Raw genomic sequence first — 14120 nt, forward strand, 5'->3', positions numbered from 1 at the left:
AAACCCTTGCTCTTGCCCTAAGGTCAGCAGCACTCCACCCAAGGAGTTTGTTCTTCTCATGCTAACACTCACCTTTACAAAGGATAAAGGACAGGAGGCTTTGGGCATCCCCCACAAGGAAGAGAAACAAGTTAAAGCACTCTGCAAAATTTCATCTGTATAATTCAGACCCAGGATTCAGACAGGTAAGTGCTCACTGAGCTGTACCCCTAGCCGAAGGGAAGTATAAGTCATCTCGTTTATGCTCAAGGGGAAGAGCCGTGAGCAAGGCTCAGACAGAACTCCTGGGCCTCCTCCGGGGAACTGGCCTCACCAGCCTCATGCCCTCCTGCACCCCCTCTCCCAAGTCCTCTAGACCTGTTTCTACCTTCTCGGTCCCATTCCCACCCACCTGTCATTAACTCCTGGCCTAAACTCCAGAATTATCACCTTCAACACCACACTGAAGCCCAAGTCCGCTTTCAGTCTCTGTTATACACTTTAAAGCTCATAGCCAAGACATGTTTTCAAAAGCAGCTAACCTGGTCTTTGTCAGACTTCAGTGACAGGGGGCATAGGGTAGCAAGTAAACTCTAGCTCTAAAAGTCTGTTGGATCTGGATTCAAAATTCACCTCCAGAGCTTGCTTTGTGACTTTGGAAGAAGTGACTTGACTTCTCTGAGTTTCAGTTTCTCAACTGTAAGGTGGGAATAGCAATTTTTCTATCCATGGGTTACTGTGAAGGTGAAATGAGATCACCCACAAACCATCAGCACATAGTTAAGTGCTCAGTAAACATTCATTTTTCTTTCTTTCTTTCTTTCTTTTTTTTTTTTTTTTGAGAGAGGCTCTCACTATATAGTTCAAAGCTAGCCTCAAAATCACCATCCTCTTGCTTCAGTCTCCGGGCTTCTGGGACTACAGGATGTACCACTACATCAGGCAACATTTGGGTTTGGTTTTTTTTTTTTGGCTGTACTGGGGTTTGAACTCAGGGCCTTTGGCTTGGTAGGCAAGCACTCTTACCACTTGAGCCATATCCCTGGCCCTTTTGTTTTTTAAGAGTCATACTAACTTTACCAGGGCTGGCCTCAAACTTGGACTCTTCTTGCCTTCCCCTCAAGTGGTTGAGATTACAGATGTGCATCACCATGTCCTTAAATTTCAAAGTCCTCAGAGTGTGGGGACCTTATCCCCAAGTGTCCTTGGAACCAGCATTTGTCCCTACCAATTTTCTCTAGTCTAGAGTGTATCTCAAACTGTAGGACAAGGGTGGTAAACTGTGGTCAAAACCTCATATCCAGCCTCACACCTCTTCTTGTAATTACAGTTTTATTGGGACACAGCCATGCTTATTTGTTCGTGTATTCTCTCTGGCTGCTTTCACACTACAGTGGCAGAAGTGGCTGCAACAGACATCATATGGCTTGCAAGGCCTAAAATATTTACTGACTCTACAGAAAGTTTGTCAACTCCTGCCCTAGTAGGTAACAAGCTAAATGCAATAAATCAAATGTCTGCCTTTCTAAGGATGGTCCAGTTTTGCCAAATGCATCAAGATCAGAGGAAGCCCAGTACTATGAGCATTCCAGACTACTCCCAGGTTATCCCCACCTAGAGATGAGAACTGCATGGGTGCCCCAGCAGACTGGACAACCTCAGAAAGGCACAGTCAACTTCAGTGCAGGCATCTCTGACTCCATCCTCCCAAGGGCAAGAAAGCACAGGGTACTTCTGGGTAGGAAGCAGGGGAAAGGATTCCAGCTCTCCCTCTTAAGGGTAGGTGGGTTTCGTCCTCCATACCAGGAGGGAAGAGCCCTTGCAAAGGGAGTCAGTGGCTCTGCATCTGCCTCAGGAGTGTTCTGGATTCAGCTGACCGGCTGGCTCTACTCACCACAGCAGGTCCACCAGTCCACCCTGCCTGGCAATGGCAGACTTCACCCTGTTAGCAAACTGCACAGCATCTTCATCTTTCTGTAACGAATGAATGAAACCAATGGGCTAGGCTCACAATCATATGCAGCTGAGTGAAGACATCTAGAGATTCCTACCTCTCTGGTCATGGGAGGCAGGTACCAAACACTGCAGACAATGGCCCAGCTGGTCATCATTCTCAGCAGGTATGTCACCATCCCATACTTGCTGCTGTTCCAGAAGGCATCCCCAAATTGAGGGTCATACTGAAAAACAACAGGAGCTGGATGGTGAGAAGTGAGTAGCTGGAACCATGTGTGATGTCAACTGCACGTTCATGAGCAGACCCACTGGGGCAGCATAAGGGCCAGAGAGCTGCTCCTTGCACATGAACACTTCTGAAACAGCTCTGCATCTGGTGACTCTGCCTTCCATCCACACTCTTCACTGCCCCTAGCTCTGCAAAGATCTTCAGGGAGTCTCTCCTAACAGCCTTCCTCAAGCAAACATCTTCCCTCCCAAGGCAACTTCATGTCTCACTCACAGGCACACACATTAGTTTCCAAACACATCCAAAACCAGAGAGAATAAGATAATGGACCCCCATTTACCTGTTTCCAAGATTCAACAACAATTGCCAACATCTGGCCATTATCCCCATCCTCTCCCCTCTTAAGGCCTGTCTCCATTCATAAACATGACTAATGTACCTCCAAAACAAAGGTATCTTCTTATATAATTACCAACTTTTTCAAACCTTTCCAGTGTCTCAGACCAATGTGGATCAATTAGAAAGCTTATATGCTTTTAGAATTTAAATATAAATGCAAATACAACTTCTGTATTTTTAATTTAGCAAAGCACATTATCTGTTCAGGCAGGAAGCTCTATACTGACTAAATCAGTGTCCATTAGCAAATGGTTACACACTGATAAGTCTCATGAAGTAATTGAGCAGGCAGGCATTGGACTTCCCTCCAGGAAGCAGGCATCTTAGACATTTGCATTTGTCAATGACTCTAAAGGAGGCAAAGACTATCTCAATGACATTTGGGGAGAAATGTTACTGCAGTTATGGACCTCTTGTACCCAACAGCAATCCCAGTGGTAGGAAAGTCTGGCAGGAGATGCGCTGGAGAAGTCTTACAAGAAACATCAAGAAGAGCGACACGTGAACAAAGTACAGAGGGTGAGGGCAGTATGCTGACTGCAGCATTACAGAGCAAAGACTGAGGAATGGGCAGCGGATAAATAACAGGACACAGAACTTTAAGAGTTATCCACAGAGCCGAGATGCCACCTGCGTCCCTCTCCCGGTGAGGAGAAGGGCACATGCAAGGTGCTGGGGAGCAGGTCCTTGTGCTTCAGGGACGGGGTCTCAACTGTGCCATCGTTCAGGCCTTTCTGGTCTAAGTTTTATTCTCAGAAAAATGAATGGTCAAGCATGTTGAGATTATGTCCCTACTTACAGAAAGACACTGAGCCTTAGTAACAGAAACTAAGAAATTTAACCATAGAAAGCTTATTGAATTCACCTTGTAATACCAAAAAGAAATAAGGGAGAATAAATTTTAAAAATAAGCTAAGTGTATTACAAAGAAAGTCCTGTTAGCCAGGCACAGTAGTGCATGCCTAGAGTCCTAGCTACTGAGGAAGTTGAGGCAGTAGGAATTCAAGGCCAGCCTGGGCAACACAGCATATCCTATTTCAAAAACACAAAACAACAAATAAAAAAGGAAGTGTTGGTGTATTTCATAAAGGATGACATGAACACAAACTGCAGAACTATGAGTAAGAGGGAAGTCCTTTGTTTAGAGCTGATTCTCTCTTCCATGCCGGGCAGACACTGAATAGAAAAACAAGGCAAAAGTTCAAAATAGCAGTAACACTCTCAAAATCAAATAGTGACTTAATTTTGGTGGCAATGCGATAAGAGCCTTGCATTATGAAGGTCATGCAAGTTCAGTTCCCAATGAAGGCTTCACTAACACTGGAGAAATGTCCACAAACAGCTCTTGACCAGTGTGGCTCCACTCTGGGGACTGAATGAAAGGTTTCTATGCATTCACTTTGTAGAGGAGCCCTAAGGGTCCATGTTCCAACAATGGGTAAGAACCCCTAAGGGTCCATGTTCCAACAATGGGTAAGAACCATGTTCCAGAGCAGAGGGCCTCCTGGTGTGGTCCCTAACCAGCACCACAGACACCGCATGGGGAGGTGTTAGAAAGATAGTTCAGCAACTCTGACCCACATGGAGCCCAGCTATCTGCATTTTAAACATTCTTGGGGTGAAGCTGACGCAGTTGATGTTAAGAATGGCTGCTCTGGAGTGAACAAGAAGGACCATTCTCTAGTAGCTCACCAAACACACTTGATGAAGAGCTTGATCCCCATTATGCCAGAATGCAGGACAGCATGTGGGCGGCAGACACTGCTAACACACTGTTCTCTAACTCATCATACTACACAAATGGCTCGACGGCCTTGAGCCATCCACTGGTGAGCTCATAGTCAAGGTTCATAGACTAGCCCTGCCCTGGTGCTTTGTGCTCAGCTGGTAAAAGGTGAGTGGCCTGCACAGGTTGATCTACACAGGAAGAAAGGCACATCTCCACAATATTCTACAGACAACAGACAGACCCTGGCAAAAGCAAACAGCCAAACCCTAAGCAGAACTGACCTGCTGCTGGCTCTGCCCTGAAGACTTCAGCCTATCGACCATAATGGGGACAGGCTGTTTTAGGGGAGTAATGATGTGAGGTCTGGATTCTTTGAGAAGTAATTCCTTATTGACACAACGATAGGGAGGGGAAAGAGTAATACAAAGAAGCCGACACACCCCATGTCTCCAGGAAGTTTGAAGGGATGAAAAGATAAGTTCCAGAAGGGCGGGGGCAGAGTGGAGAAGCTCTCTGTTGGCAACCCAAAGCAGAGGAATCACCTGCTGCACAATGTACCAGGGATCCATCCATCCTCCTCCTCCACCCAATGTGCCAATCTAGCTCATAGCCTCCCTCTCCAGGCAAGAAGCCCCCACTCAAGTGGAGTACCCTCCAAGGCAGCTAGTTCTATGCAGAGTGAGGTAGTTAAGTGGGAAGATGCAGAGCTTGTGAGAGGCCTGCCTCTTCCAGAGTCTGGAAAGTAGGGAAGCAGCTCCTCCTCTAACACTCCCCCAGGACTCTGCTGGGGTGAGCGCTCACATTTTCCTCCTCTAGCAGCACAGGGCCAACCCAGTGGCTCTGCTCGGGGGAGAGGTGCCACCCACTGACTGGGCCACCAGTTCCTGCTTCTACTTTCTTGCTGCATCCTGGTCTCTGCAGCTGTGAAAATGACAATGTGTGTCCTTGGAGGTACTGTACCTTGATAGCAACAGGGTAAACTGTGGCTCCAATTTCAAAACTTCCCTTTTTGAACATCATCACTGATGTGTTATTGATGCAGGTTCCTGAAATGCAGGTAAGAGTAAAGCACTATTTCTTCCTGGTCCTTTACCCAGGCATTAAGAGTTTCTTCAACACTAAATATAATAATCCAAATTCTAATGGCTCCCCAAACAGAGCAAGTCTGTCATCACCCTAACTCATGATCTGCTGAGCTTCTTCCTCTTCTCCTCTCATGGACCACTTTCCCTGACTAACAGACCCCAGCTTAGACAAGGGGCCAGGGACACTGAGTGGACTCAGGAAAACTGAGGGACATGCCACAAAAGGCTGGAAGGCCCGCTGCAAGCAACAGCAAAAAGGCATCCTTTACTGAGGAAATCCACACAGGGAAACCCTTAAGCCAGATTTTGAATTTCCCCAAGTTTTTAATCCCACCCACAATCTAAAGGTGACCTAACATTCCCAGTGCAAACAGAAACCCCAACAACGGCAGAGGGGCTTAGTTCCTGGGCACACCAGGGTCACAATCCTGCCTGGCCTCCCACTCCAAAGTTCTTTATAGTCAATGACCCCTTCTTACCTTCAGGGAAGATGAGGATAGGCAGCTTGCTTTTATCTTGCACATGTTCAGTCAGTCTTTAGAAGAAAAAAAATAACTAAGGGTTTTTGCACCTTGCCATCAAAATGGATTTACGCATGTGACACTACTTTATAGATGTAAAAAAGCAAGTTGACAAACCTGACTCTCTCCTTTATAAAGCTCCTAAAGAAAAAAATTTGTAAGGGCAGGGAAAATTAGATGAGTACTATTTAATTCATTACTGGTCAACTGTGAAAGATGGTTTTGGGCTGGTCCAGTGGTAGACTGTTTGCCTAGCATACGTGAGGCCCTGGGTTCCATCTCCAATATGGCCCAAAACAACTCTCAACTGAGTCTTGCTCTTTGCACTATTCACACCAGAATTAAAAACAAAGCAGCACTTTGTTCCACAGCCTTAAGTTTGTCTGTGATAATGAACTCATTTTTGAGATTTCAAATAGCACTGGAGGTTCATATTGGGGCTGGGGATGTAGTTCCGTAGTAGAACTCTTGCCTAGCATATGCAAGGCCCTGGGGTACATCCACAGTACTGCCAAAACAAAACAAAACCAAAAATAACCCACAAAAGGTTCGTACACTGTTAACAGGATGGGTATAATGAAACATTACGAATTTGGTAAACACTACTCATGTTTCTATATGTTTTACATTCTATATTTCATGAAAAATGTATTATAAAAATGAGAACTCTACTGGCTCAGTGTAAAGGGATAATTATCCCTAAAATGTTTTCTACTTATTTTGTAACTGGTTCAACACAAGAGCATTTTGTCCACTTACCTCTTGGCCACTAGGTGGCGATCTTTCACTTCGGACCGCTCAAACCAGACATGTGGGCAGGCCTTCACCATGGCTCTCTGAATCACACCCATGAGGCCCCCATGCACCTGACCCACCTAATCCCCAACAAGAATAATCAGTGGTGAAGCCATCCTTACACAAATCCCCCCAGGTCCCATAAAGTAAATACCCCAACCTCTCACCCTCTAACACTTGGTTGCTATCTGTAGGCTTCTCATCAAGAAACCACCATTTAGACTCCCCAGTCCTAAATTTCTCCTTATAACCGTGATATCAGAGATCTGTAAAGACGTAACTGAAAACCCCAGAATGAAATAATAATCAAGTTGAATGATCCCTTGTATAAAGTGCCCCTCCCTGGGTATTCTCAAATGCCCTGTGGCCCAGCCCTTCCCCTGCCCCTCCTCTCTACCACCCTGCACCTTTCCGTTGTCCTTCTACCCAAACATCCAAGGCACAATCTCCAGCAATCTCCAGCAACTCAGCCCCTATCCACATCCCAAGAAGTCCCCCACAAGGGGCCAATCTAGGTTGGGGACTACATATAAAGCCTGTTCTCACATTTGTGCCCTTAAGGAAGTGCTATGTGGAGGAAAGAGTATTCCCAGCCTGAGGTCTCACGCAGCAGCAGCAGCAGCAGCAGGAGGGCTTGCTTACCATGGCATAATAGCCGTCACTGGCTAAAATGATCACGTCGATGGGAGACGTGTGATTAGCCACACAGATGCCACCATTTCTTGGTCTGTTCTTTCTGGACATAAAATGTATGCAAGGCAACAAAAATGAGTGTGAAGCAATTCATCTGAAAACATCTCTCATCTCACATGCTTCACCAGCTCTATCTAAAAGCTAAACAGAGTTTGATTTGGCCAAGGGCAGGCCTGTGCCCTCTCCCTTCCCATCGCTAGAGTCCCCTTACCTGTCATGGTAGGTAATGATGGCTGTCAGGGCTCGCACACAAATTCGGTAACACATTAAGTGGACGTGTTTACTTAAGAACTCCTTAAACCTGCAACAACAGGACAGGTTTGGGGTTTTTTTCTTACATGCAGGAAGACAGGACAAGTTCCAGCCTAACAGACTGCAGTGATAAAACCCTGAAATGTTTTACATTTAGCATCTTTATACCCTCAAAGGAGGAATGAAGTGAAAATGAGGCTTGCTTACATTCATCTAAATTAGGGCTCAAGAATTTGAGCTTCCAGCACAGCAGACCCAGGGCCTTCTAGATTTCTTTTCACACTCATTTCCTGAGGCAGGCCAAGGGCAGAAACCAACCTCCTCTCAGAGGTGACTCCAAAACTTCCCCAAGGGAGGCAAGTTTCCTTAAAACAAAAAACTCCCTCCAAAACAACAAAAAAACCCTCCTATTATACTCCAAGTCACTTAAAAACACTTTATCCTTTGGTACACACAATGCCCTGAGTTTGATCCCTAGCATAACCAAAAAACCCCAAACAATTTAAACAACATGCTATACAATTTAACATCTGAGCTCCAGATTCTCCCTTTCTGTCTTTTTGACTTTAAAATGGGAAAACTGTGAGGGTTGGAAGGCAGAAAGAAGATAGTCACAGATCAAGATCAGTCACAAAATGAAAGAAAGCCCTTAATACTAATGCCACTGTCACCACATTGTTACTTTAACCACTTAGGACTCTCGGATTGGGTTGGTATCCAAATAAGTGGTCATCTTCAGTGGCAGCCACCATTCCCAGAAATGATCCCCAACCCCACAAGGACACCTGCACTCTACTCACCTCCCATTCGGCAGGTATCCCACCACAGTGGTACCCACCACCAGCAAGCTAATCCCGGTGAATGCAAGAGCTATCCTGTAGGAAGAAGACAAGTTACAATATAACATAACAACCAGATGTGAAGACCAGGCAGAAAATCACAAAAACCACCCCCAGATCAGACCACCAAGGCCTGGACAAGAGATCCACCCAAAGCCTGAGGCCCTGAGTCCAATATTTTTGCAGGTATTGCAAAAATAATAAAATAAATACATAAATAAAAAATAAAGAATTCTACCCAGAAATGCGAGCAGTCCATCAGAACCAGAGCTCTCTGACTCCAAACTTGACAGTGAGCTGCAGACCTGGCCCTGGCCCTGGCTGACATTACCTCCTCAAGCAGCAGCAGTCAGGACGACAGGCAGCCCAGGCTGTACTGCCCTTGGGCACCTGCTGCCCTCCTGGCTTCTACTCCTTTTGGCAATATACTCTGGCAGAAACAAAGCCTCTGTGAAGCAACAGGAGGTACAGCCAGAAGGCACCAGTGTCTGGCACGACACTCAGAACAGTGCATGGCAGAGATCAATATTGCCTCTGTATTAACAGGCAAGCTCAGGAAAGAAGGCTATATACTCAGGGAGGAGTGTCCAGAAAGTACATGACGTTCCCAGTTGCTGGATTTAGTCCACCTGGACAAGCAATGTGTCTTTAAGAAACCCATTATTCAGTCTTGACACACAAGAGAGCCTATGGGCCTTGAAGGGACAATCACCAGTGTACCCTTGCAAGGATCAGAGGCAAGAACCATACTATCCTCCTTCTAAAATGAAAAACCAGGCAGAACGAGAGGTGAGCAGGTCATATGTTGGTGTAGAAAGAGCAGCTCAGACCTCTGTCTCCACCAGGCCATGCCCTCACCTGAGTGGCAGAAGGAAGCAATACCGAATCAGTACTCCCAGCCCCCATAAGATGGTAAGCCGAAGGCTGATATACTGGAAGTTATAATTGGTTCTGCTCAGCAGGTTCCACGACTCCAACTCCTCTGCTGAGAATCTCTTTGTCACCTCATCGTCCATAATAGTCTCCATTCCTTTCCGGCAAAAGTAGAAAATGTCAGACAGCTCAAACTCTGGCGTATTATCCAGAGCCTTACTACTACCACTTCGACGAATTTCTTTGATTTCTTCTTCAAGTGAAGTGGGATCTTTTGCAATGATTCCTGCAAAATACAATGCCTCTGTCAAGCAGCATGCTCAGAGCAAGCCCACGAAAACAACTCAGGGCACATGGCCTACATTCTATGTTGTGAAGGGTGTTTGGATGTGGGATGAGCATGCGACTCCAAGAGGGTGTGAACCCCAACAAAAAAGTATTAACAGTGGTGAACCTTTAAAAGGTAGGGCTTTGGGAAGGGGATTAGGTTTAGCAGAATGCTGGCCTAGGGAAGGGAGATGGTATTTTGGGAACAGATTAGGTCTGCAGGGGTGGATTAGCTCCCATGAGATCAGGTTGTTTTTAAAAAGCAAGCCTGGCAGGGGTAACGGGGGCTCACGCCTATAATCCTAGCTACTCAAGAGGCAGAGATCAGGAGGACTGCAGTTCAAAGCCATCCCAGGCAAATAGTTTGTGAGACCTTATCTTGAAAAACACTATCACAAAAAATTGGGGTGGTAGAGTGGCTCAAGGTGAACGCCCCAAGTTTAAGTCCCAGTACTGAAAAAAAAAAAGCAAGCCTGGCCTCTTTCCACTTTTACTTAGCCTGTGACAGGCTCCTCCCTCCCACCTTCCCTTTTACACACTCCTGTCAAGTTTTGCCACCTGCCACACTACAAAACATTCAGGGGACCCTTGGCAGCACCATGCTGCCTGAATATTTTATCACAAGAATTGTGAGCCAAATAGCCCTTTTTCCTTTGTAAAGTTCCCAGTCTCAGGTTTTTTTGTTACAGCAACAGAAAATGGGTTATGCCAGTATACAAATAAAAAAAGAACTTAAGGACATATTTCAAAGGGTCCTTTTAGGTCAAGACCCAGTCTTACCATTGGTATAGGGCTTATAAAGTTGGTGGTTCTTCTCCTTGGCTCCTCTCTCCATTCTCAAGGTAGCCCACTAAAGAGGAAAATGGCAAAGTACAAGAGGAATAATGAGATCCTTTTCCAATCAGAGAGCACTTCCATTTCTACTCTGAAGGCTTGATGCCAGTCACCTGAGAAACAGCCAGCTGCTCTAAAGAGGGTTCACACCTCCTTCCAGGACAGGCCCCTGCCTGCTAACCAGGAGCTCGTGTTCAGTTACTGACCGTAAAGAGCTAGAAGCAAGAAGATAGGAAGAGGTGCCCAGGGCTGGTGACTGCCTAAATGTGTCTCTAGACATGCAAGGTACAGTACTGGTTAGCTAACAGCACATAAGCAGCAAAGTTAGGCCTCTTTTCAACTTCTGCCCACCACCAAATAACTTCAAAAAAAAGCAACAATTTTCATTTTCAGAAAGGTAAAGGACTTAATGTTTGGACTGCCTAGTGATAAGAGTAAACCTTTCCACAGGGGAATCTGACAACTTGACATACAAAGTGCTAAAGTGGCAGAGCACCTGACCAGTAAGCACAAAGTCCTGTGTTCAAATCCCAGCACTACCAAAAAAGAAAAACCTGTGACTGGCTTCACAGTGTGGGGCAAAAAGGGGAGAGGGTGCCATTATTTGGAGAACTTTTTAAATGTAGGCTCAATTCCCAAGTTTAAGCTTACTAGCTGTATTTCCTTAAGCAACTCATTCCAACTCTTACGAATCTTGGTCTCTTTATCTGCAAAATAGGGTTGATCCTATCTCACTCTCCTACTTAGTGAGGTCACTTAGGATGGAAGTAACAGAACTATGTGACAGAACTTGGAAATGTAAGGCACTCTAGCTGTCCTTATTACTAAAACCCATAGACTCTAGAAGAGATCCAGAAGAAAAGGCTTTCCCTGGAGCTCTGTACCTTCCCATGGCTGGGCCTTTGAACTAGCATACAACATGTTATCACTGAATGCTGAGCTACCTCCGCTGTGAGTCAAGGAAACAGAAGAGAGACTTCAAGAGGTCTCTCTCAAACTGTGTCCATGGTTACACAGGGTGGGAAAGAACCCTAACCATGACATAGCACAAAGTGTGTCATTTGGTAAACTCTGCTAGTATGGCCTGAAATAGCAGCAAGACTGTTCTGCAACGAAACAAGACAAAAGCAGAATGTGAGTTTAATCAATGAAGTAACATCATTTGGAAACTTCTTCAAATGCCATTGTCTAGGGAAAAAAAAAACAAAAGGTAGCTTACAGTTAACCACTCAAAGCAAGGTCAAAGGCAAGAAAATTCACATAAACCCATTTTCAGTATTTCAGATATGTGGCTATTGATGTCTTTTGTCTTTATGTCAAAAAAAAAAAAAGGAAAAAATGTTAATAAATTACTAAAATGAAGGAATGTGAACTGCACCTGGTTTCCTGGAACCTGTGAAGAGCTGAGAAAAGACAATGGAATTTTCAACAAGCTTGGTATATACAGACACACAAGTCACTCAATTCACATTTAGGGATCCATAGTATTGCCAGGACCCTGAGCTGGCAGTGCAAGAACAATCAGAAAAAAACACTTGATCCTGCACAAATAATTCTGATACTTAGACTAGACTACAAAAAGCAGATGACATGACATCAGGCCTCTGGAGGACTGCCTCACTGCATAAACTTCCAGACTGCCATGGGCTGCTGCTTTCACTGGAAGGGTCCCTGAAATAGCTCAGTCCCACAAAACCCTTGCCTCCTGCTTTGTAGTTACACTTCATCTACTTTTCAACCTTCAGGAACATTACCAAATGCTTTTGGGTTTAAGAAGAAACTGTCCACAGTCATGCGGTGACAAGAGGTAAGGCTGGAGGAATAATGGCTGTTAGCTGGGAACAGCGTGTTAAGGGATAGTGGGGGCAGCTCACTGGATTACCTTCATCCTAATGAAGGTGGAAGGAAAGAGCCTCTGGGCAAACTCCATTTCTCCATACCATATTCACAAAACACACTTCTGATACCAGATGTGGGGTGACCCACACAAGCCAAACAAAGATAGTGGACACCAGCTGGATATTGCTAATTCAACCGCATCCTGACACTATGTGCTTGGAGACAGCACAAATCCCACAAGTTAAAGGCTCAGTATCCCAGGCTGCCCCACTCCAGACTCCAACCGCAAGTCTCAGATTCCAACAGGTGCAGGTGAGGTTCCCAAAACCTCCCTCGATATGGGCTCAACACTTTGCTCAAATGACTCACAGAACTCAGGGGAACACTTTGCTTATGTTTACGATGTATTACAAAGGTAATATAGCAACTCAGGATAAGCCTGATAGAAGAGCTGCAGAGGAAAGGTACAGGGTGGGAAGGCCCTGCTTCCATTCCCTTTCTGAGTCTACCAACCTGTACCAACCAGAAGCCCATCAAATCATCTTCTTCAAGACTTTATTGAGTTTAATCTCCAACTGTCCCTTCCTAGGGTATTTAGTGCCCTTCTCTCTTTAGCATAAAGTCAGGTGTGACCAAGGGCTCACTGTGAATTAAAGACACTACTAATACCCAGGAAACCCCTAGGGTTTTAGGAGCTCTGTGACAGGAACTGGGCACAAAGACCAACTACATTCTATATTATAACACAGGCCAAGGCATAATAGTGACGTCTGGTAACTACACAATAGGCTTCTCTGAGTTGTCAGAGAAGTATACTTTTCAGATACCTGGAATAAAATTAAGACTCCTAGGTTCAGAGTTCATTTCACCACAAAAATCCTCTCCCTTCCTGATCTGAGATGTCATTTGCAAAGCTATTCAGTATTGGATTACTTAATTATTCCCCTCTGAGCTACCGCCAGACAGAAAAAAGACAATTTAAGGGCATTAACAATACTGGGCTCTTACAACTGGGCTCTTAAACTAACACAGAACTTGACAGGTGAAATGCAGACGCTTCCTCCATGGGTCATTTTTGCTGGTGACTCACTCTATGGAACACTGCAATTCAGGAACCAGTCATGAGTAAGGGTTAACAGTTGGCAAAACTCATCTCAGCAGAACCCCTTCTCCTGGTCAGTCAGCCTCCATCACATTTTCCCACCAACTAAATTCACCCAAGAATCAGACCCCCTCAAACATCTTGGATCATGTGTCGTACTCTACTTCCTATGCCGAGACTTGATCCACCGTTTGGCAGCACTCTCCTCTCCCCGCTTAGGCTGCCACATCTAGGTAGCTACTGCCAAGTCCACACTTTATTCTTCATTTCACAGAAGGGCTAACCTCATGTTTCCAATTACAAGTCCAGGTGGTCTCCCAGGTAGCATGCTGAGAATCAGCAGCAGCACTTCCTCCTGACTAGTCAGTCTTCTCAGCATGGTGTCACTCCAGTTGGGAGCTGGCATCCTCTTCCCAGAGCCACCCAAGCTTCTCAGCTCCCCACGTCACCCTGCCCTAGCAATTCTCCCCTGAAGTGGCACTCTCACATCTGCCTGTCCCATGCTCCTTTCTTGCCTCCCTCTCCCATCCTCTTGCCTACACCTAGGCAACAGCTAACTTCTTCCCTCCCCTCTTCCCTCCTCCACTAACACTAGCTGCTTGGAAACACTCTACGACTTCTTAGTACCTAATGAAATGGTCATGATATGACCCACCTTGTTCCTCATG

General features: G+C 45.5%; 1 protein-coding gene across 2 annotated transcripts in view; it reads right to left on the reverse strand.

The window, feature by feature from the left end:
• Positions 1-14120, reverse strand: part of Gpat4 (glycerol-3-phosphate acyltransferase 4) — a 41875-nt gene that overhangs the window by 3489 nt on the left and 24266 nt on the right. For both annotated transcript variants that reach the window (XM_020180032.2, XM_020180031.2), the window contains 10 exons: positions 10458-10527; positions 9336-9636; positions 8439-8513; positions 7598-7687; positions 7336-7429; positions 6658-6773; positions 5857-5912; positions 5253-5338; positions 2031-2159; positions 1874-1953 (listed from right to left, as the gene is read on the reverse strand). In XM_020180032.2, coding sequence (XP_020035621.1) covers positions 1874-1953; positions 2031-2159; positions 5253-5338; positions 5857-5912; positions 6658-6773; positions 7336-7429; positions 7598-7687; positions 8439-8513; positions 9336-9636; positions 10458-10527 — 1097 coding nt within the window. The remainder of the gene's footprint in view (positions 1-1873; positions 1954-2030; positions 2160-5252; positions 5339-5856; positions 5913-6657; positions 6774-7335; positions 7430-7597; positions 7688-8438; positions 8514-9335; positions 9637-10457; positions 10528-14120) is intronic.

The sequence above is a fragment of the Castor canadensis genome, chromosome 14 (genome assembly GCF_047511655.1).
Source record: "Castor canadensis chromosome 14, mCasCan1.hap1v2, whole genome shotgun sequence".
Taxonomy (NCBI): domain Eukaryota; kingdom Metazoa; phylum Chordata; class Mammalia; order Rodentia; family Castoridae; genus Castor; species Castor canadensis.